Below are 23892 nucleotides of genomic sequence, written 5' to 3'. Positions count from 1 at the left end.
ACTGTACGGGGCTGTCTCCCATCCCGATGTCTCATTTTATATCTGGCAAACTGCCTTTGTCTTTTTGCCAAACATTTTTCACTTTAATCTTTACTTCGTATCCTACGAGTGGCGCCAAATTGTATTGCTCTCACTTAAACTAAGAGCACACGCTGCCAAAAAATTCAGCACTCTTAGTCTAAATAATGATTTTGTTAAGGCACTTCCCAAGTATCAAATAAAGGTCATACAAATGTATGGAAATAAACATATAACTCAAATGCAGCAGAACAGGTATATATACAAATATAAATGTGCAATTCATCAACACAGCATGTATACACAAGCTGAGTAATCAAGATTTAGAATACATCACCCATGCGATTTTTGACATCCTCCTCGCCAGCGTGACTGGGGAACCCTCGAGCAGCCAAGACAGGACCCCTAATTGAGATCACAAATCAGATCCTGGGCAGCACGTCCACTGGAGAAGTCTTCCCCTCTTTTATATCTTAAACCCCCCCAACCCACTGTTATGATGCTGTACTGTGTCTGCATCAAAAACACCCGTAGGAGCTGGCCAGGTTCCCAATATTTGTTTCTGAGACAGACTTGTACATTCCTGTGATAAAAACAGTCTTAGCCTTGTGAACTCGTATCTAGTCCGCATCCCGCATAATGTTCCAGCACTGTCAGACTTCACTGGTGAAAAGAAAAACCTGTTTTGTAAGGAATAATACCTGTAGCAGGGCACAAAATTGAGTTACTCGAGCAAATTGGATATGATGGTCAAATTATGGTTAAATCTAAATAGCATCACAGGGGGTGTTGGCGAAATCTCAGTGGCGTGTCGTTATGCCTCTGCTGAATCTTACACGCCAGTGGCTCTGGTGCAGTGGCAAATAATATCAGAGATAATGGGCATCCTTGCCATGTTCTTCTGCAGATCTTTATTTAGCTTGATATGTTGCCATTAGACCACACCCTTGCTACTGGATCTGTGTATAAAAGGCGTATCCACTATGTAAACACCAGTGACTTACCCATACGATGGAGCACAGTGAACATGTAGTCCCATTGTATAGAATTAAGCGCCTTAGCGACATCTAAGAGTACAGCTGCTGCTCATAGGGGTCTAATTGATGCAGAATTGCAGTGTGCACAGGTTGTGCAAGGTGGATTGGTCAGGAACAAGTCCCAACTGATCTGGCAGCACCAGTGCTGGGAGGAGTGGCTGAAGCCTAGAGGCTAGGACTTTCACCAGTCTTTTAGTATCAGTATTGAGGCGAGATGGTGGTCTATACGAGTCGCATCTTACTGGAAGCTTGTCTGTTTTTCACAGAGTTATTATGAGCGCTTCTCCTGGAGTCGGGGTCAATATTTGCTTTTCATAGGTCTCCGAATACATCCTGTGGAGATGCGGCACCAGCAGATTGACAAATTCCTTATAGAACTCTCTAGGAAACCCATTCCTTCCTGTTGCCTTCCCATTTGTTAGCAAGCGTATGGCCTCCCGCACTTCCTCTAGCATGATTGGCTGCGCTACAAAATTCCCTCTGCCATGGGGGTAGCCACGTCAGTGTCACATCGTCAAGGTAAGAGGCTGTTCCAGTCACTGTTGCAGTGTCTTGCTGCCCATATAAATTGGAGTAGAAGTCCAAGAATTGTGCCATAATGGCAGTGGTGTCATGATACACCGCCCAGTCTCGGGCTTCTATCTCCATTATGTATGCCTGTGCCCATTGCTTCTTTATTTTATTAGCTAGGCTGCTACCTGCCCACCCACCTATTCCGTAGGATCTTGCCACCCATCGCCTGGACTTATGTCTCACCTCCTGCACAGCAGTATCATTGTAGTCAGTAATGTGATAGGAGACTCAGGAAGGAGCATGCCCCATATTGCTCTCCCAGACCCTTCAAAGCGGTTTCTATAGTCTGCATCCGGTTGCGAAGGCCACAGCGTACTCCTGCCTAAAGTCCCAAACACACTCCCCTAGCTGTAGGTTTAAACACTTCCAAATAGTGCACCACCATCTCACATACACCTGCTTGGAAGACCTGGTCCAGCAGTGACGAGGCCTGTAGCTGGCATTTAAATTGTGTGGGTCTGTGCGTGGGGGTTTTCGGTTCTATCAGGACGGCTGAGTGATCTGAGTGTGTTCTGGCCAAGTGGAATACAGCCATTGTCCATGTGCTCACCTCCCTAGACACTAGCCAGTGGTCTTGTCAAGACCATGTCTTATGGACTGAGGAGGTACATGTCCCTTCTCTAGTGTTTGGATGCCTCGCCCTCCAAATCTCTATAGGTTTGCGTTCCTCCATAATATGCCTAATAACCTAGGTCGAGTGTTTGCCTTTCCAGGCTGTCGAGGCAGACCGGTCCAATTGAGGATCTATGTATGTGTTAAGGTCACCACTACAAATGATTGTTGTGGGTTGCAGAGCAAATAGGCGATCCCTTAGCTGATAAAATTCAGGATTGTCCACGTTAGACCCATATGTATTGATGATAGCCCCTGCTGTCCCACATAAACTGCCTTTCAGCAGTATAAAACGCCCTTGATCTTCTGTTTCAGACTGTGTGAGTGTGAACTGGAGGCCCGTTTTTTATTTAGATGAGGACCCCCCTGGAATAAGGCGAATAAGATGAGGTCATCCGAACTGCAGCCCATTTAGCCCCCACATATGTCATTAGAGCAAGTAAGATCCGTCTCTTGCAGCAGCAACGTCTACCTGGTGACAAGCCAAATAAGCTACCACCAGCCTACTTTTTTAAAAAAAAAAAATTTTATTAGGATTATTGTGCCCTCGAATGTTCCATATGATCAGCCTGATATGATCCTGTGTGTGCATCATGTTAGCGGGTTGTGTGTGTGCGCCATGTTTTGTGGCAGTAGTGTTCAAGCATAATGTGACCTAGAGGCATGCAGCATTGCGTTATAGAGCACTGAGTGCAAACAAGAAATGAACCCCCACCCACTTAAGCATCCCAATCATGCTAAAGACATCCCCTAGACAATACTCAAACTAAACCAGACAACCAACAGCATTCATCTTAACCATTACATCAACGTAGAAGATCATCATGTCGGGTGCACCCTCTCGGGGTTGCTAGATGTCATTAGACTCACCTGATGGACGGGGGTGGCTGGGAGTAAGTGATGGAATTGTGGAAGTCAGTCTAGAAGCGTCAGGGTAGGTGAACATGAACCAATACCAACAGTCGAGTTCTACGTCTGAATATCCAAAACTTGGCCATCGCCAATGAGTGTCATGACGCAGTCTGCGCTCAGCAGGAAGAGCCGATTGCCCCTATCAAGCAGACCACCAGGGTCCAGCAGTTTTCCTGCAGCTTCCCATATACACATAGATCATACTCTGTTCCGTACTTACAGTTGGTCATGCGTAATGTCCAAAGTCACTAAGCACTTAGGGTTGAGGAACAAGTGGTGGACTTTTTTGGGAGTTATGGACAGATTTTAGAAAATCAATGGCTGCTTGTGGCATGGTGAATATCTTCTGAGTTCCGCCCTGTACAATATGGAGACGGGCAGGGTATAACATGGTGTAGGGTAAATAGCTTGTAATTTTTTCTTCACCTGGGTAAACTCCCTGCATGCATCCTGCACCACAGCAGTAAAGTCTGGGAAGAAGTACTAATAGCTGTGGTATTCAATGTTCTGCTTTTCCCTGGGCAGATGGAGGACAGCATCACGGTAATTAAGCAACCGGGCAATAATGGACCTTGGGGAGGTTCCAGGAGTTGGGCGCGCCACTGCTTACCTGTGTGCCCTTTCCACTATCAAGACCTGTGACAGCTGCTCTGTCCCAAAAAGATCCTTCTGATGGATACACCTACCTGTGGATTCCTCACCTAAAGAATTCTCCCCTCACGCCAGCCCTCAACGGAAATTTCTTCTAGCTCTGCACGTCGACGATGACGTCACAATCGCCCGACTCCACGCGACCCCACATGACGTCATCCAGGCAATAAGAAGCCCTCGTCGATGTGCAGACGTCAGTTCCCTTTTTTCCATGCCCGAATAACGGTTAATTCTTCGAGGCTCACAAGGAGCTACTGTTTCCAACGGCAGTTACGATGTCGCAGCCTAGAAAATCCGGCTTTAAACCTTGTAGCCAGTGCGGGGGTCGCAAAACTGCCTCTGGTGCCTTAGTTCCGACCATGAGGTCGAGGCATGCGGTTCGTGCCAACGCATGAACCCTAAGGCACTTAAGGAGAGGGAGGCAAAGTTATTCTTGGCCCGGTCGAAGAAGAAGAAGGAGAGGCGTCAAAGGAGGGAGTCTTCGTCGAGATCTTCGAGGTCTCGTCATCACCATAGTGACTCTCAGCGCCGTCATGGATCTCGGCGCCGATCGAGCAAGGGACGGTCCAGATCTAGATCGGCTTCTCCGTCGGCTCGGCGTCGACCGACGTGGGAGATAAGCCCGACCGTCACCCCTCCACCTCCGGCGACCCCGACGTCACCCGGGTCGGTCTTTGAGGTCGAGCCTCCCCAGGGGCCTGAGGGTTCTCCTGGCCAGGAGTTACCTGGACCCTCTTCGGCAGCTTTGCCGGTGCAGCAGTACCCGGCTTTCCCGACTCCGGGATCGGATCCTGCAGCGTTTTTAAACGCTATGTATAACAACTTTGCTCCCATGACGCCGGGTGGAAGTCATGCAGGTCCGTCTGGCCCTTTGGCCTATGATTTGGGTGTTCCGGCATCTTAGAGGTCGGCGCCGTTCACCCCGTTTTTGTCTGCTGCACCTGAAGCGGCGCCAATGCCTACGACGTCGCCCAGGATGGCTACACCTGTTACGGTGCCGTCGGGTTCACCTCGGATCCGATCGACTTCCAAGAACACTTCGGAGCCGGAGCCTCTGGCTTCGGACGAATCCGAGGTTCGGCGCCGACGAAGATCTTCGGCGTCGGCCGACGCCTTGTCGACTCCAGGCTTAGAGTCAAAACTTAGGTCAAGACATCTGGCCCTTCGTCTCTTGGAGGAGGAGGAGTACGTGAGGCAACACCTGGAGGAAGGAGAAGTTATAGAGCCCTCAAGTGACTTCCAGGGACTGGACTCAGCTAGTGGCCTTGACACTACCCCGGAATGGGATCTGGCTTCCCCTGGAGAGGTCACGGAGGAAGCTGCTTCTTTCCATGCAGTCATTCGTAAGGCTGCAGACTTTTTGGATCTTCCCCTTCCTACCGCGGAGGTCAAGAGAAATTTATTGACAGAAGTCCTCCATCCGACTTCTGCTTCTGCTGAGCCTCTTCTGCCATTCAATGAGGCTCTGCTGGACCCCATTAAGGATATCTGGCTGAAACCTGTATCCACCGCTGCGGTCAACAGAGCGGTGGCTCGGCGGTACAGGACTGCCCGGTGTTTCTTTCCAGGCAACCAACTCCGGAGAGCCTAGTGGTCCAAGCTTCATGTTCTTCCAGGTCCTCTCCTGGTTCGTTTCCTGGAACCTCTGCGGACAGGGAGTCAAAAAAGTTGGACCATACTGCTAAAAAGACATTTTCATCTTGCAGTATGGCCCTAAAATCTTCCAATGCCACATGCATACTGGGGCGTTACATCCATGCCCTTATGGAAGAGGCGAAGGGCCACCCTAATTTGTCCCAGGAGATGCTGCAACTATTAGCAGATGCTCAGGCGGGACGCAAGTGATCCAGTCTGGATTGGACACTTCGGACTCGGTGGCTAGGGCTATGGGCACGACCATAGTCTCTAAGAGGCAGTCTTGGCTTCGATCATCAGGCTTCTCGTCGGACGTGCAGGCAAACAGGGAGGCGTGGGGTCGTATCTTCTTCACGTTGCCTGTTTATCAGTGTCAATGTGTTAATCTTTCTGTCAGTGGATTGCAGGCTGTGCTGCATGGCTAGAAGTGTAGTCTCGAGAGGAGTGGGGTCTTGTTTCTGTGACTCCTGTTTAGAGTCCGCATGGTGCTGCAGCCTAGGTGCGCGTCTAGACTCAAATGTGAGGCGAGTTTGTTGTTTATCTGTTTTCCCTTTTTTTCCCAGCAATGACGTCACACTGCTATAGCTGGGGAGGGCAGGTATGTACCAAGGGCCTGAATGTCTTCTTTCCATAGGTGCCAGGGGGTCCCAATTGCCCAGTGAGACCAGTTATTTCATGACTCCCCCCAACTCCCAGTGGGTCATTGGTGAGAATATTAACCAGCGGTCAGTCCAAGCCTCTTCAAGGGCCAGGCGGGGCTTTTCACATGTTCATAAGGGATAATCACCACTTGCTGCAGTAGCCCCTTTATACATAGACACCCAAAACCACCAAAGCTATCCTTTGTACGGCCATTGCACTACTGTGTAGTGCAGTCTCTCGCCCTCATGCAGGTCCACGAGAAGATAATCTCACTCGAGTGCAGTAATCTCATTTAGGACTGTCCATGAATCATGTGCTGGGTAAAGCGCTGCACCCCTTTTCAAAAGGCTCATGGCCTCATTTGGCTAATCCACGAGTTATACTATGTGCACGCTGTCTAAGCAGAGCCCAGCCAGGCCCAAGTCTGGTTCTGGCTCCCGTGGCCTATCTCACCTTCCTTTCAGGGTATCCAAGCTGTCTGATTTCCCCCCCACCCCCCACATCCCCACCAGCCACAGCTAAGCATGGAAACAACTGGGCGGGTCTGAAGTCTCACTCTGACCACAACAGCACCTTGGCGGACTGTCCCGCACTCAGTCCGAATTCTCATCATGTGTGCCTGCTCCCTCAGCACACAGCAATGCTGAGGCCTGTGAACCGCTGGGGCTCTGCGTAGCCCTGGGTGCCGCGGCACCTAGGCCTCTTGGTGCAGGGCAGGCTGCCCATGAAATGCTCATAGCTTGTCACAAGGCTCCTCTAGTGCCCTCTGTTAACTGCTGGTGAGCACACTAGTGTCCAGTATCATCCGTTAAGAGGGCAGCTCTGCGATGTCACACACAAGCAAGGGCTCATCTCCCAGTATAGTCACTCTGCTTGGCGTCCCGCGTCAGTATCCCGTTGCCTAATTTATGCGAGGTGCTCACTGCTTCACACTGGGAAATAGCGTTCACCGTCCAGGTAAGCTCCTACAGTGCCATTTTCAGCTCAGACAGCAAGTCAGTCGCTGTAGAAAGGGTATGCCCATTTTCCAAAGTGCAGATTGTAGTCCGGTGCACGGATAATTGTCCCCAGCCGGCAGAGCTACACTAAGATATCTCCATTATTTTCTATAGAAGGGTGTTGCTGTGCCAATGGTTGGCCATGTGTGGTGCTGGACTTACTCCAACTCTGAGCTAGAGTAATTTACTATTATTTTGGGTCCATTTTGGCTCCAGTAACTTTAGAAAGGCAGTTTGTGAATAGGAATGGGTATACGTTTTTGTGGGTGGGTACATGTCCCTCCTTAAACCTCTCCTTATTCCTCACTAACCCCTGCTGTTTAGATGTATGTTCCTTTTTCCAGCCACTCCGCATTGTCCCTTTAACTTTTACTACTAATTGTAGGAAACTTAGTTTTTGTTGCACGAACGCCCCACACACACACAAACAAACACACACACTTTTTTGCCACCTGTTTGGATACTAGATGCTGGTTTTCAACTCTGTCAGTACACTGAGGCTTGATAGCCAGACCTCAGTGCCAGTGCTCTTTCCTTTAAAACAAGGTGTGTCTGATTATTTTACAATTGACACAGAACATTAGTACCCCTATAACTCCCTGGTACATGGTACCACTGGTACCTAAGGCATGGGTACTAAAGAGGTTCCCTAAGTCACTGTTAGAAATGGGCTTTCTTGTTGGCTGGGAAATGCACCTTATCCATGCAGAACCCACCACTCTAGTTAGGACGAAGGAGTTAAACGCCCAAAATAACCCCCTACTTACCTCCTTGGTAGCTTGGCACGAACAGCCAGGCTTATCCCAGAGGTCATTTGTAAAGCGATTGCACAACACACAATACATGTAACGCAATAAATACACCACAAAGGAAACACAACAGCAAGTTATATAAAAAATAAACTGTATTGCATAAAAAAACATTAGATCAAACCCGACATTATTCAGCAAGACCCTGCTACCGTAATAGTTGTCAGAACATTACACATGTTACTAGTACTCTGCGAAAATAAACAGTAGTCAGGTAAAGATAGAGGTCACTGGTATTCTGCAACAAAAGCAGTAGTCAGGTTGTCATTATCACCAAAAATGCACACGTCAGGATAAGCATATCATCAGAGATGCCAAGACACCATCATGAATGTACATTAAATGAAATGTTTTCACGTGGCACGTGTCTGGCACTACAACAAAACAGTATATCTCAGAATTACCCCTCGGATGAGGTAGCAGATTTAGAACACACACCCCCAAAAATGACTCTGCTGGATTCGAAGGACAAACCCCTCCGAGCACAGGGAGGGCTGCACTGCTATCAGTGGAATTATGGTAATTAGAAGTGCAGGAGTGAGGGCTCAGCTGTAGAGTACAGGCCAGCTTGCACTCCTTGTAGGTAATTTACGGTAATGGAAAGACTCATGGCCAGGCTTAGTGGAGTGCAAAGACACCGGCACTCCTGTTGGGGTTATTACGGTAAGGTGTCTTGGGGAAGTGGCTGGTTCCTGAGAATAGATCCAGAGCGGGGGCCTCCGATGAGGTCTCAGCCTGCAAAATCCACCTCCGGGCACTCTGGCCCCCTCAGGTATGGCCCAACAGAGAGGGGGAGAATGCCCCCACTATGGACGGAGGTGGAGAGGCCTCCTTTGGTCCCCACCGCGCTGGCTGTAAGAGCGCGGGGCAACTGCACGGATGGTTTCACATCCGCTCCGCCTCACCGCAGTGAGTGAAGTGAGTGCTGGAGGGGATGGGGGACATTGCACCAGGACCTCCGCGGTCCAAACTCCCACTCACTGCTTCCTCCCAGTGGATCAGGCAATGCAGCGTCTTACCCTGGCTGGAGAGGGCGGCGTGGAAGAAATCCTAAGTTGCACGGAGAACCCACGCTCCTAAGGGGCATGCACCAGTCCCCAGGCACTGGTCACAGCTCCCAATGTGCGTTCTCTCTCTGGAACTTCTCTTCATAAGGGACACGCACCAGTCCCCAGGTACCAAATGGGGGACGCTCACCATGTGCCAGTGTTGAAAAGGCAGGGAGCGGTGAACAGCGCTTCTCACATGCTGCAGGGGCACCGAAGCACAGCGCAGGCTCTGCACCTAATAGACAGCAGAGTACAGCGCTAGGCAGGATCCCTTGAAGTTGTGGTGCTCTCCCAGCGCCAAGGAATAGAAGATAGGGGTCAGGGGCCACAAACACCCAGCCCCTGGAGAACACTGGTGGGGGCTCTCTTGGTGGAGGAGGCAACAGGCAAAAGAGGCCAGCTCCCTAAAAGCAGGTTGGGGCGGTTCCTTCTGGCATTCCAGCAGTGCCCAGGTGATCCCAAGTCAGGGAGCAGCTGGCAGGCAGGGCAACAAGCGGAAAAGCAATCCATATGAGTCCTTTGTGCCTGACAACAGGCAGCTTGGCAACAAGCAGAAGAGCAGTCCAGATGAGTACTTGGGTGCCATCCATCAGTCCTTGTGCCAGAGGTTCAGTCCCAGTTCCAAAAGTGCTCTAACAATGTTGGGGGGGGGGGGGGGGGGGGGGCAGCAATGTACTTATGCTCATTTTGCAGAGCCTCCACAAAAGTATGAGACGGGGTTCCAACAGTACTAACCGGTACGAGGAGTGTCCCCTTTCTCCTCCAGCACTGGCTCTAGACATCAGTGGGGGGTAAACGAGCCCTTTGTGTGAGGCCAAGGCACAGCCTCTACAAATGCAGGTGTGCCCCGCCTCTCCCAGCCTAGGAAGACCATTCAATATGCAGATGCGCTCTTGTGACACCTCCACCCTCCCTGTATATAGGCTGTCTGAAAGGTATTCACAAAACCCAGCTGTCACTCTGCCCCAGACGTAGACTGGAGTCAAGCTGCAAAACACCAGAGTCCTAAGCACAGAGAAATGCTCGCTTTCAAAAAGTGGCTTTTCTACAGTGGTGATAAAAAATACACCTACACCGGTAAGCTGTATTTCTCACTACTGTTACAACTATACTAAACATGCCTATGCCACCCTTCCTAGATCAGACAATACCACTTAGACATATGTTAGGGCATTTCCCATGCAATCCTATGAAGCACTCACAGTAGTGAGGAACCAAATAAACTGTTTGTCCCTACTAGGACATGTAGTACATAAAGACATATGTCCTACCTTTTGATACATAGTACCCTGCCCATAGGGCTAACTGGGGCCTACCTTAGGCATGAGTTGTGTAGTAAAAGGAGGGTTCCAGGCCTGGTAAGTGAAGTTAGATGCCAGGTCCCTGTGGCAGTAAACTGTGCACGTAGGCTCCGCAGTAGCAGGCCAAAGACAGGTTTGAAGGGCTAATTCAGTGGGTGGCGCAAGCCGGGCTGCAGGCCCACTAGTAGCATTTAATGTAAAGGCCCTGGGTATAGGAATACCACTGTACAGGGGACTTACAAGTAAATTAGATGTGCCAATCAAGTGTAAGCCAAGAATACCAAGATTAGAAGGGAGAGCACAAGCAGTTCATCACAGATCAGCAGTGGTAAAGTGCCCAGAGTTCTAACGTCAACAAAAAGGGTCAGAAAAAAATAGGAGGAGGAAGGCAAAAACTTTGGGGTTGACCCTGTAAAAAGGACCAGGTCCAACAGTGACCCACACACAATTTGCAGACTGCATGTCATGGTGCAAAACATGAGTGAAAACATGACTTGGCACACTTTGTGTGCCATGCCAAAGTCACTGCATGTATTATATGTAAGTTACCCCCTAATAGCAGGACTTAAGAGCCCTAACGCATGGTGCAGTATAATACATGCAAGGGCATGTCTGCATGAGCAGATATGCCCCTATGATGTCTAGTTCTGTTGCTCAATATTGCAAATTAACAGGGAGCCATCTTCAGGTATGTACAGGGTACTGGTCAGTACAAGTTATCCAGTTACATAATGACTTCACTGAATCCCACGGTGTTTGGTGTCAAACACTTTGTCTTAATAAATCTATACTGATTCCAGTATTGGATGTATTATGACATGCACTAAGAAGGGTACCTTAGAGGTTCTCCCTAAAACTCTACTAGTCCTCTAGTGTGCTGGCTGACTGGTATCGACCAGCTTTTCCAACAGGATGACTAGTAGATCTGCATGCCAAGGACTTCAAAGGCCCTGCTGCCTTTTTTTATGCGACCCCCGGCTTCCCCCAGACCTGGGAGAGGCAACCCCCTACCATGAGGCCCATTTGGTACCAGGACAGGTGAGCAATTAAATATGCAGGAGTAATGTTACAATGTCAGGCTATTCACACCCCTAGGGTGGGCTACCTGAAGTGTGCTACCCAAGGGTAAGTAGCCCATTGTCTACTACCCTTGGCTACTTACCCTTCACTTCCCTTAACGCCCCTAAATTGAGTATTTAGGTGGCCCCCTGACACCAGGAAATTAGATTCGACTACTGGGAACCTAGGAAGATAGAAGAAAGTGGGGGGGAAAAGGTCTGCACCAAAGATTGGCACAAAACCCTGCCAGGCTGCTTCCACTAAGACCATCGCTGGGTCCGGCCTCACAAAGAGCTGGACATCTGCCCCATAACCCTTGGAGGACTGCCCAGCACCTCAGCAACCGGGAAAGCATCTTCGAGCAGAGGAGCTGCTATCCTGCATCTGTAGGGACCTCTTGCAAAATCAGGCACTCTGTCCCTCTGGCCCACTGAGGGAACAACGAGCCTAGAAGAGGATTGTTTGGAGCTCAGGAGGTAAGCTCCACCACTTCACCGAAGTCCGAGATGCTGAACCCTCCTGGAGTCTCCCTATACCTATATCTGGGGTACTGGACCCTTTGCAGCAACCAAGGGTTGTTGGTGGTCCAATCCAGACTCCAACAGCACAAAGGCAGACTTACCTTCAAAAGTCAGGATCCACTAGTCCAGCACCAAGAGTAGCCCCAATGCACCGTTTCCCCTCTTCACCAGGTCAAAAAAGACACAGAGTGAATCTTTGACTGTACCATTGTTTCTACAATTGGGATATCTCTGGCAACAGACGAGACCCTTGTTAAAGGTACCAGTGGTACCAAGGGCCCTGTGGCCTGGGAGGATCCCTAAGGCTGCAGCATGTGTTGTGCCACTCTAAGGTACCCCTCACCAAACACATGCAAACTGCCATTGCAGATTGTATGTGCTGGTGGGGAGAAAAAGGTAAAGTCGGCATGGCATCCCTCTCAGGCTGTCATACCCACAAAGCACTGCCTGTAGCATCGGTAAGTCACCCCTCTAGCAGGCCTTACAGGCTTAGGCAGGGTGCACTATACCACAAGTGAGAGCATAGCTGCCTGAGCAGTATGCCCCTACAGTGTCTAAGGGCCAGATGTAGCATTTTCCGATTTTGCGAATCGGAAATTGCGAGTCGGCGCGACTCGCAATTTCCGATTTGCAAAATCGGATGCAGAACGGTGTCTCAGACACCGTCTGCGAGTCGCTATGGGGTCGCAAAGACCCACCTCATTAATATTAATGAGGTGGATCACATTTTGCGACCCCATAGCGAGTCCCTGCACTCAGAGGGATGGTGGCCTGCTGAAGACAGCAGACCTCCATGTCTGTGACTGCTCTTTAAATAAAGCAGTTTTATTTGTATTTTATTTTGCAGCCCGTTTTCCTTAAAGGAAAACGAGTTGCAAAATAAAAAAATAACTAAACCATTTGATTTCGGTTTTTCAGAGTAGGCAGTGGTCCATTTGACCACTGCCTGCTCTGAAAACCCCTTTTTGGCAACATTCACAAAGGGGAAGGGGTCCCCGGGGGACCCCTTCCCTTTTGCGAATGGGTTACCACCAGTGTGACACTGGTGGTAACTGCGAATTGCTTTGCGACCGCATTCTTTGTCACAAAGCAACTTAGCATAGCGATGCGAGTTGCAAATAGGAAGGGAACACCCCTTCCTATTTGCGAGTCGCATTCACAATTTGCGAGTCGGTACCGACTCTCAAATTGTGAATGAGAATCGCAAACTGCATTTTACATGGCGCAAACTGTGATTTTCGCAGTTTTCACCATGCAAAATGTTTGTTACGCCTGGCCCTAAGTCCATTCTTAGACATTGTAAGTGCAGTGTGGCCATATTAAGTACATGGATTGGGAGTTTGTCATTACAAACTTCACAGCTCCATGATGGTTTCACTGAAGGCTGTGAAGTTTGGTATCAAACTTCTTAGCACAATAAACCTGTACTGATGCCAGTGTGGGATTTATTGTATAAAGCACCCAGAGTGCATCTTAGAGATGCCTCCTGTATTTTAACCAACACTCTAGTGTATGACTGACTGGTCTGTGCCAGCCTGCCACTAACAGACACATTTCTGACCCTATGGAGTATGGACCCTTCTTTGTGCTCTCTGAGGCCAGAAACAAAGCTTGCTCTGGGTGGAGGTGCTTCACACCTCTCCCCTGCAGGAACTGTAGCACTTGGCAGTGAACTTCAAAGGCTCAGGTCTCCTGTTAGTGTCCCAGTGCACTCCAGCTAGTGGAGATGCCCGCCTCCCCCGGACAAAGCCCCACTTTTAGCGGCAAGTCTGGCGGGAAAATTAAGTAAAACAGGGAGGAGTGACCACTCCAGCCAGGACCACCCCAAGGTGTCCAGAGCTGAAGTGACCCCTCCTCCCTGCAGAATCCTCCATCTTGCTTTGGAGGACAGGGATCATTAGTGTTAGAAATGTGTGCCCTTCCCCAAAGAGAGTGGGCACAGGAAGGGTGTAGCCACCCTGAGGGAGAATAGCCATTGGGTACTGCCCTCTGACTCCTGTAACGCCCCTAAATCTAATATTTAGAGGCACCCATGACCTCAAGAAGAAAGGACTGCTAAGCTGACCCCCAGCAACGAAGACTGGAGGCACCAACTGAATAGGCCCCAGCCCTACTGACCTGTCTCTAGCTTCTGAAACCCTGCTACAAAGAGGTGACGCATCCTGCAGGACCAGCGACCTTCTAAAAGCCCCAAGAGGACTGCCTGCACCCAAGAGGACCAAGATCTGTCGTGGACAGTGGCCCTGTCCAGAAAGAAACTCCAGCAAAAGACTCCAGAACTGCCCCAGATCCGCGAGTCCTGCCCACTCTGCACCCAATGCCCACAGCTCGTGTCCAGGTGGCCCACCAGTCCAGAGCAGGTCCCCAGGCAATTCCGACCTAGTGTCCACCCTGGGTTGACCCCTCCTGGCCAACACTACGTCGCCTGCAACCTAAATCCGCAGGGCCCCCCTGACCAGGAGAGAACTGGACGAAGATGCCCATTGCCTAAAGGTACCCCTGCACCTGCTGCCACCTGGCCTTGGGGAATCCGACCACCCATTCAGCAGGCAGCCCTCCTCCTTGTCCAGCCTGTGGTTTTCCGGAAGGGACCTCCTGGACCTAGCCTGCAGCATCTTTGTAACCCCCAGGCTCCCCCTATTGAAAGGCAGGTACCTGCTGGCAGATCCAGCTCCGGGTGCCCCCAGTCTCCATAGAAGCCCATTCTAAATCTTGCATCAACTTTGATCTCTGCACCCGGCCGGCCCCGTGTTGCTGATGGTGGGTGTTTGTGGTTAACTTGAACCCAACCTGTGGACATCCTAAGCCCCGGAGAATGGACCTGTAAGTCTTGAACTTACCTTGAAACTATACTAACTTTTCTTCCCCCCAGAACTGTTTGAAAATTGCACTGTCAACTTTGAAAACCGATTATTGCTATTTATTTGAAAACGTATAATTTACCAGATTGAAACAATGTGGTGCTTGCTACTTACTGCCAAATGTACTTATCTGCGAACTGAATCTTGTGGTTCTAGAAATAAAGAAACAAAATAAATTTTTGCTATATAAAAACCGTTGGCCTGGTGTTAGTCCTTGAGTGTGTGCTTCCTGTATTGCCTATGTGTACAACAAATGCTTTGCACTACCCTCTGATTAGCCTTACTGCTCGACCACACTACCACAAAGAGAGTATTAGCATTATCTACTTTAGCCTCTGAGGAACCCCTGGACTCTGTGCGAACTATATCTCATTTTGACAGAGTATATACAGAGCCAGCTTCCTACAGTGTCACGCTGAGCAATAGTCTGATTATGTCATGGCTCACTCAGTCTAGAACTTATGAGTTCTGAAAACATTAACCCACAGACCAAAATGGAAACACTGTCAGACTCACTGAATTCTAGTACTCCATGAATAGTTCGCCTCTGTAGACCTTCAGGATGTATACTGCTCTATAAGGAAGCGTCTCTTATGCCTGGTTTACAAATTGCACTTTCAAGGTTGCAACTCTGCTCTGTAGGCTTGCTTCAGCACTCAAATATTTGCCATTTCATACAGTCCATCTATGGAGAGGAGGAACTTGTGAGAATTCCCTATAAATGACTGGCTAATAAGACCAGCACTCTCCAATACCCCTCCACCCTCTTGCCTTAAAGCTTTGAGGCTGAGAGGCAGACTTGATGCAAGGCACATCTCTACGAGAGATATTCGAAGTAGTTCTAGCAGCCATGAGACCATCCATTACGTTGGGCTTTACTTGCATGTGAAAGCTGGTCATGGTTTGGCGTAGTAGCTGCCTTGGCTGCGCTAATGCGAAATGCATGTGCAGTTTCTCACCCACTTAATAATTCTGCTGCTGGACTCCCTACCTTTAGGGACAATGGATGAAGTCAAATCTTGGTGCAATAAAATGATGTATTAGATGCCAGAGGCCTCTATACACCTGACAATCCAAGCATTGGAGGCAAAGGTGTTGTCAGCTGTGTTGTAAAGGCAGAGATTCAAGGATATAAAAATGTTCTTGAGTCAAAACATCCAAAAAGCCGTATTGCAAAAAGATCCCAATATAATTTAGGAAAAACAAACCTGTGTAATACTGTGTAGCAGGCTTAGCCATTGAAGACTGACAGAAACTTGGAAAAATATTTGAAGTAAAGTAGTGAAAACACCCAGAATATTAGAAAACTAAGCTTGCGACTGTGTGTATAAATATAAATATATATATATATATATATATATGTATATGTGTGTGTGTATATGTATATAGATATATATATATGTGTGTGTGTGTTTATATAAAATACGTCGTTTGTGTTTCCCAGGACTTAGCAGATTCACCCTTTTGACAACCACAGATATAAAAACAAATTTATTTTTAAGATGTAAATACTATTTTGGGAGATCACCTAGTTAAATGTGTTTGAAAAGCTCAAATACACAGAGTGCAGTGTGAATCAACTGTGCTTCGGCAGATGTTTGAGCGGTAGCCGATTCCCAAGGACAGCCTGTGGAGGGGAAGAAGTCATGGCAAAGTATGGCCTTCTTCCTCCCCACCGCTCTGTCACTCCCAGTCTCCCGAGAAATAAGGTGGCCTACTGTTTCTACCCCATTACTTTATTTTTTTTGGGTAAAAGTACCTGATGTTTACTGCCTTCCATCCTGGCTGTGCTCGCCATAAGCAATCACACTTGAACTCTGCTGAGTACTTCAGGCATTGGAATACCTGCTGGACTGTACATAACTGCATGAGGTAAGAAAAAGGGTGGGTGGCTACAGCAAAGTGAACCCAGATTTTCTTCTGCTTCTCTCTGGAGACAGGGTAAGAGACGGCAACGATATTTGACGAGTATCTGCCAGCCCACCATCTTCGTCTGTGGAGTCGAGAACAGAGGGAACCCTAGGAAACCTTGACTTTCCAGTGTTGACGTGCCAGCAGTGAAAAACTTTTGCTTTTCACTGCGCTGATGTCATTCCACTGACTAACAGGGATTCGGTTATATGATTATTGCATCTGTTAGAATCCTTATAAATCTATTTTGTCCTATAGCTTGTCTTGGTATAATTTGTCTAGATTATAGGTTGTGTTTCACTCACATCAGATTTAAGTAATAGATTGGAAAGGAATATCCCGTTAGTGTTGTGTCTTCCCTTCCAACTCATTGTGCTGGTACATTGAAGTTGTTGATTGTTTTTAATTAGGTGAATATTTTAAAGCTGATGAAAATGCTGACCAGTCTCAAGAAAGCCTAAGCTCCTCATCGCTTAGACGGAAGTTGTTTTTAGATGGAAATGGAAGTGGATCTGAGAGTTCATCACCTCCTTCGCCCCAAGATGTACCCTGTGATGCAAGTCCAATACCGCTTGGAGTTCTTTATTCAATCGATCTCTCACCAGTTAGGTGCAGAAGTCCTATGCAAACTCCCAGTTCGGTAAGAAAAATATACCTTTTTCCTTCTCGCTCTTTTTTTGGTTAGAAACTCTTAAGCTATTCGTGTGCAAGCACTTTTTGTTGTACCACGAAATTATTAGTCAGAATTTTGAAACTATTGCTGATAATTGTGTAAATTGGATGAGCCCCCTATCTCCGATGCCTATCATGTGGCTTGTATTCCGACATTTTGAACAAGCAAGTGAGCATTTTGGAGTAGTTAATGCCCTTATGGTTTTCAAGTGTGTAGAGGAAGTGCGAACTCTTAACCTACTTGATGAACTAAGAATGATTGAGTTTTTCTTGCAAAATATACATATTGTTTGCTTTTCAAATGGTGAAACCCCAACATATCACAATAATCAGTGCACAGATTATGCATTTCATGCCCAAGAGAACCATCAACTTTATATTCAAAATGTATCCTGTGCAGTGTCATAATTACCATAGCTGTTTGTTAGAGTAAGCAGCATTGTATGCATGCTCTATCTGATGGTTGTCCCTGTCTGTTATGCGATTATGGTAGATATGTGTATTGCTTTGTCTGCTCTGAAGACTGTTTTCCTTGGGCCAGTAGCACAGTTTTAGTGTACGTGGTTTGCAGTTATTTCGCTGCTGGAGTCCCCTCGGTCTCGGAGACCTATTGGGGATGCTCCCACTTTTGAGATTATCCCTCAGCCCTCCGCGGGTTCATCCCTTGAGCATCTGGTGTTTACTATCTGTAAACATGGAAATGAGCACAGTCTTCACTCTACTGCCCCCTAACGGCCGTACTTTGTGCTCAGGCAAGCTCTAAGAATTTTCCACTATTAACTTGCACAAGTGTAAAATTGATCATGCTGAGAACCTTTTACTAGAGTTAGTAGCATTATTTGTGTACTCTCTTTGGTGTACGTTTTCCACTGCAGGATTCCCCTTATTTTGTTTTTCTAGACCAATTGAGTATACACATGCCCTTATTGTATCTGTGCCCTCGCCCCGTGCCTCTCCTCAGCCTCTGCTCTGCCCTCATTTAATCCTCCTCGCAGGGCCGTAACCTCTGAAAGGCTGAGGCCATGTTCCAATAGTGTCTTCCCTACTTGTTTCTAGAAAGTTCCTTAGCCTAACCTCTGCTATTCTTTTTCCGTCCTACTCACTTCTGGGAACTGTCAATGTGTAGGCCCTCTGCCACTCCTGGACGGACTCAATGTAGTACCCTATTTGTTGCTCCGCATTACCTCCAGTGAGTTGGTCCTCTGTCCTTGATGGACTTGATGTAACATTACCTTGGTGGTTTCCAAGCCCCTCCAATAGGCTGGGCCCTCTGTCACTTTTTTTTAATGGACTGATTTTAATGCCGTACCGGGTTAATAATGACTCAAAATTGGGTGGTTCTTTGTTGATTGTAAGTGGGCTCCCTTTGTGACTTAAAAATGCCTCAATTCAGGTGGGTCATTTGATGCTACTTCGTGGACTCGTATACCCTAATAGACTCCATAGAAACACATCAAGAGCAGGGTCTGCATTTGCCCTGTCCACTCTAAAGTTGGTACGTACCTGAATGCTCAGTGGTGTCTAGTCTCACACTTTGCATTAATCCCATGTTTATGCTCCAATACATTAGGTGCGACATTCTTCCACTGTGTTGTTTTAAACCTCATACACCTAACCCAACATGTCCTATAGGCCATGCTACAAACCACAGCCTTTCAGCTATGCACTCCAAAGGGCAACCTGGAGTCCAGTACATATTGGAGAGCTTGACGGCCTCGTCATGGGAATGAAGCATTATATGAATAATGTAGTCGAGCCATCAATAAAGCTCAAACGGTATGTAAAGCACCGAATCTGTGCAGATAGAGTACGGTACAATATAGATTTGCTGTTCACTGCTTCACAAGCTTCTATCGCTACCCTTTGAGACACTGAGTTTGCTTTAATAGCAAGATATCATAATTCTCTCCATATTCTGGCATTATTGCGTCGTCCTTCCTTCTCGAGTTCAGTGCAATCCTTTTCCACAGATACTTCATCTTTAACTATCTACGGGAAGCAGACTGGATCTGGATCTTTCAAACGTTTACACCTCGGGTGCTGACCTGTTTGATTGATGGTGAGTTTGAGAGATATCCCCTCTCAAAATTAATTATTGGTTCGTAAAGGCTCTGTTCTCTCAAGACAGTTACATTTTTCCACGCACCAAAGGGACCATGTCATTGGCTGTTTTGCATCCCTGCAAATCACTCTTAGGAAAATGTTCGCAAATTCTTTCAGAATGCCATCAAATACATTTTTGCAGTTCATGGCCTACCTTGAAAGCAGAAGAGCAAAGCCTGTTTTGATCCACATTTAGGATGTATGTGTTGTTTTAAAACAGAATGCAACCCAGGCTCTGATAGCCATGTAGCCTTGTGCAACCTTTGGATACTTGTGAAACAGAGGCTAAGCTCTTTTGGCTACCAACAAGATGGGGGAAAAACATGAAACTTCATTGTCATCATATTGGAGATCTGATCGTCTGGAGAGTGTAGGAAAGTGTCCTTTTTGACCTGGTCACCCCACTTTTTTTTTTTTGCTACTAGTACTGATGTTTTTCACCTGAAGCTGCACTAGGTTGCTGCTAACCAGGTCCCCAGTGCCAGTGCTCTTTCCTAAAACATAGTAAAATGTCTGATTGTATGCAATTGCTACACACTTCAGCGCCCCTGTAAGTCCCTAGTAAATGGTGCCCATGATACTGACTGCCTGGCTACTAAAGAGGATTCCTAAGAGCTGCAACATGTATTATGTGTCCCTAAGAGACCCCCCTACAAACTGCATGCTTCCTGCCATTGCAGACTGCGTGTCATGGTGCAAACCATGAGTGAAAAGACAACATGTCACACACATTGTGTGCCATTCCAAAATCGCTGCATATAATATATGTAAGTCACCCTTACAGGAGGCCTTAGCGCCCCAAGGCAGGGTGCATTATATTTTATGTGACGACATATCCGCTACCCTACACTCCCTAAAATGCCCCTAAATTAAGTATTTAGGTAGCCCCCTGGCACCAGGAACTCATATTCAACTGACAAAAAAAGAAGAGGACAAAGAAGAGCCAAGCAGCACAAGAATTGTGGACTAGCTTAGGACTTTGGCAGCAAACATTGCCTACCTGCTCCAGTCCTGATAATTGCAAAGACCCAACTCGTCCTGCAGCTGTGCAGCCTCCAAAAGCCTCAGAGGCCTACCAGTACTTAACAAACCAGCCTATATCTACCTTGAAGGGGAGGAGCCACTTCCCTGCAGCAGCAGGCACCAGCCGCAACTGTTCGTTTCTCCATTGCCTGACAATCTGGTCCACCAAGGGAGCATCTTGCCAGGGGGAGGATCCAGAGTGTCCAGGAGTGCAGCCTCATTGACTCATCCAGTCTTCAAGACACTGAGCCTGCCTGGAGCCTTCCACCAGCACCCGGAGTACTACCACCACTAGTTGCAAACACCAATGTTTGTTTGAAGCTGAGACCCTCAAGGATCGAGCACCCTCCTCCACCCAACCCCCCTTCTAGCTCCTATTGACTTCAACGCATAGCGTCCAAGGCTACCCCCATTACGAGCATCACTGCACCTAGACGCACCCGGGTAGGTAATCCGAAACTGCTGGTGGTTCTATAAACCTTGGCCCTTACTTACCGTAAGTCCATAAGAACAGTCCTGTAAGTAGATTGCAAGTGCCCCTGTGCAGTGTATGTTTTCCCCATAGGCTAAAATTACCACGTTTGAGGCTCATGCCTCAGATTGGACATGTGTATTTTCTGTAGTCCTTAAAATCGATAACTTGAAAAGTACCTTCCTGGTCTTGGTGCCTAGATTAATATAAAAATCTGTACTTTTTTTCTAAAATTAATATCGAGTTTCTTCTTAAGTGTGTGCCTCATTTATTGACTGTGTGTCCAACAAATGCTTAGCATTACTCTCTGATAATCCTAAACTGCTTGCCCACACTACCACAAAAGAGAGCGTTGGAGGTTATTACTTTAGCCTCTGTCAGCCAATAAGGATAGATATCCAGCTTCCTACAGAGAGTAAACATAAAAACAAAAGATGAAAGCAGTTTAACTCCTTATCAAAGCTAATTTCAGCATTATAGAAACTGCAACAAAGTTTCAAGGGAATATTTTCCTTCTACTGCGGCAAGTTCAACCAAAGAGTGCTTGAAACAGGCCGGGAAGAATATTTTTGACTTTCAATGTCTGTTAACTGCCACACCCTTTAGAGCAATTGTTCTGTCATCTTTGGATTGGAATATTTTGTGATGGTACTAGCAGCTTCAACTCTTGGTCAGAGACTTCCTTTGATGATACTGCAATCTGCTGTAGTTAACAGCAGAAGTAACTCTCTCGCATTGGTTGTTTTTTAGACTATCAGCCTATAAAAATAAGACCATACTATAAAATGTCAGGTAAGTATAGTTTTACTATTGTTTTTACGTTCATGCCCTTTTTAGTATGCGCTTCATCAAAGGATGCAGTTGCAATAATGGTGGTGAAATAGTGCACATATCTTAGAACAATGTTACTTGTGGTGACTTGTTCAAAAGTGCATTTAAAATCAAAAATCTAGTTTACCGTGGAAACATTGTCTTCAGAATTTAAAAAATTCCTACACAGATGATGCAGTTCTTTGTTGTGAAAGAAATTCACTTATCCCCTAAAAATAGATAATGAACAAAGTATTTTTACATATCTGGGGACAGTGAATGGAGCAGTCCTTCAAAATGCAAATTGAAATTGTGCATCTTATGAAGTCTAAAACTGTCCAAAATAATAATCACTCCAAAGTTCGTACCCCAGTCCCAACACTTAATACCAGACTGGCATGAAATCCCAAAATGAAAAGTCCAAGACCGAAAAACGGGCCGAGGCACCGGGGTCTGACAGTCAAAAACGTCAGCGGGCACTATGAGTAGAGCAGCTAGCGTTACAAATAACACTGAAGAAATAGCAGAAACATTGTTAAGCTTCAAGCAGGTAAATCTCTGGTGCTCAGCAGCCTGCCTGTTGAGCTGTACAAAAGGTTGGCTAGTAAACTGAGTACTCCCTTGAGATTACTCAGCATGCAATCTACTGTATAATTTTAGGATGGCCACAGAGGTGGTCAGTCACAATCCTATGAAACATTTATACGAGTGTTTGTCAGTTAGGCCAGTATCCTTCGTGAGCATAGAGACTACAATACGGGCTAAACTATTGGCCACTCAGCTGGAAGAGGTAGTAACTGCACTTGTGCATCATGCCCAGTAAGGCTGTATGTCCCAGTGGAGCATCATCACAAGTATAAGGTGTTTCTGGGGCTACATGCCGTAAATGGAGAAGGTCTTAGAGCTGCTGGTGGTGATGTCATCAGATGCATCAAAAGCATTTTATTCTCTTGATTGACATTTTTTGTTTAAAATCCTCAAATAATGGTACTTGGCTTCTCTATATTTAATAGTTTAAGCCTGGTCATGAATTTAGAGCCAGAGTAAAAGTGAAAGACAAAATCTTTCAATCCCTTCTCATTGGAGAGGGGAACGAGACAGGGCTTTCTGCTCTCCCCAGTGATATTCACCCCACCCTTGAAGCCTAGCCTGGCAAGTTAGGTTGAGATGGTACGGGATATGTAACAAATGAATTTCATTGAATGGGCAGCAACATTCTCCTTTATGCAGCTTGACTGAAAGCAGCTATAGATAGACTATTGTAAGTCTTTGAAAACCTTAGAAAATACTCTGGATTGTGTATGAACTGGGGAAAATGAGTCCTGTATCTGCTCTCCACATATCTCTTGGTCTGATTGCACTGATATCCACTAGCCATGGGCCAACAAGACTTTAAATATCCAGATATCTACAGATCACAAAAACCTTACATTTGTTTTACCATAATATTTATTACCTGAAATAAAATGCTGGATACCATCACCACTCCCATTCCCTGGGTGAGCAGCCTAATTTAAGATTACGTATATGTGCTCCAAAATTAGAAGATGAAGTAAGATTACTTCTGTGGCTTGGAGGCCCACCATAAATATTGATACAGAAGTTGATAAGAGGCCCATGTGATGGAGGTATCACCGTCCCTGTTGTCCAATATACTGTTGGGGTCACACAATCAATAGTAGTTAGTGAATAGACCTTTGCACCCCCCCACAGTCCCTCGCATACCCAACAAGAACCCTCCATCAGGAGGGGTAGTGTTGCATTTGGGCCTCAAGCTTGTATTGCTGCACTGAATAGAAAGGGCAGCTCTGGGAAACTGCCATATGTTCAGGAGTGAGGGCCTGGAGGGATGTCTCTAAATATCTGAGAAAAAATACCTACTCCAGGAAGTGGGCAAACCAGGATTTAAAAAAATGGGATCTAATGGGAATAAGAAAAGTGGATTGCATCTGGGACCTACATGTATGACTTCCTTTGAAACACTTAAGGTGGCATATAGAATGGCAGCAACTGAGATTTCAGTATGTGTAGCTTAAACATGCTATTGAAGCCATTCTTGGGAAAAACTTGCAGGTAGAAGATGGCTCCACGCTGGAGGATAGAATCCTGACAGATCTGTTTCCAAAAAGACAATATGCTTAGTATGCAATAAAATAATCAACAACTCACTAAACATATTAAATAAACTAAGAGGAAAATGCTCTGCAAACATGGACATAGTAG

At 46.9% G+C, this 23892-nt stretch overlaps 1 protein-coding gene across 2 annotated transcripts in view; it reads left to right on the top strand.

The window, feature by feature from the left end:
* The window catches only part of BORA (BORA aurora kinase A activator), a 335860-nt gene that overhangs the window by 196776 nt on the left and 115192 nt on the right, over nucleotides 1-23892 (top strand). For both annotated transcript variants that reach the window (XM_069205289.1, XM_069205288.1), the window contains exon 8: nucleotides 17000-17229. In XM_069205289.1, the coding sequence (XP_069061390.1) occupies nucleotides 17000-17229 (230 nt within the window). The remainder of the gene's footprint in view (nucleotides 1-16999; nucleotides 17230-23892) is intronic.

Source organism: Pleurodeles waltl, chromosome 8 (assembly GCF_031143425.1).
Source record: "Pleurodeles waltl isolate 20211129_DDA chromosome 8, aPleWal1.hap1.20221129, whole genome shotgun sequence".
In the NCBI taxonomy this organism is placed as follows: domain Eukaryota; kingdom Metazoa; phylum Chordata; class Amphibia; order Caudata; family Salamandridae; genus Pleurodeles; species Pleurodeles waltl.
The sequence above is the reverse complement of the archived record's forward strand: the minus strand, read 5'-3'. Positions and strand labels throughout refer to the sequence as shown.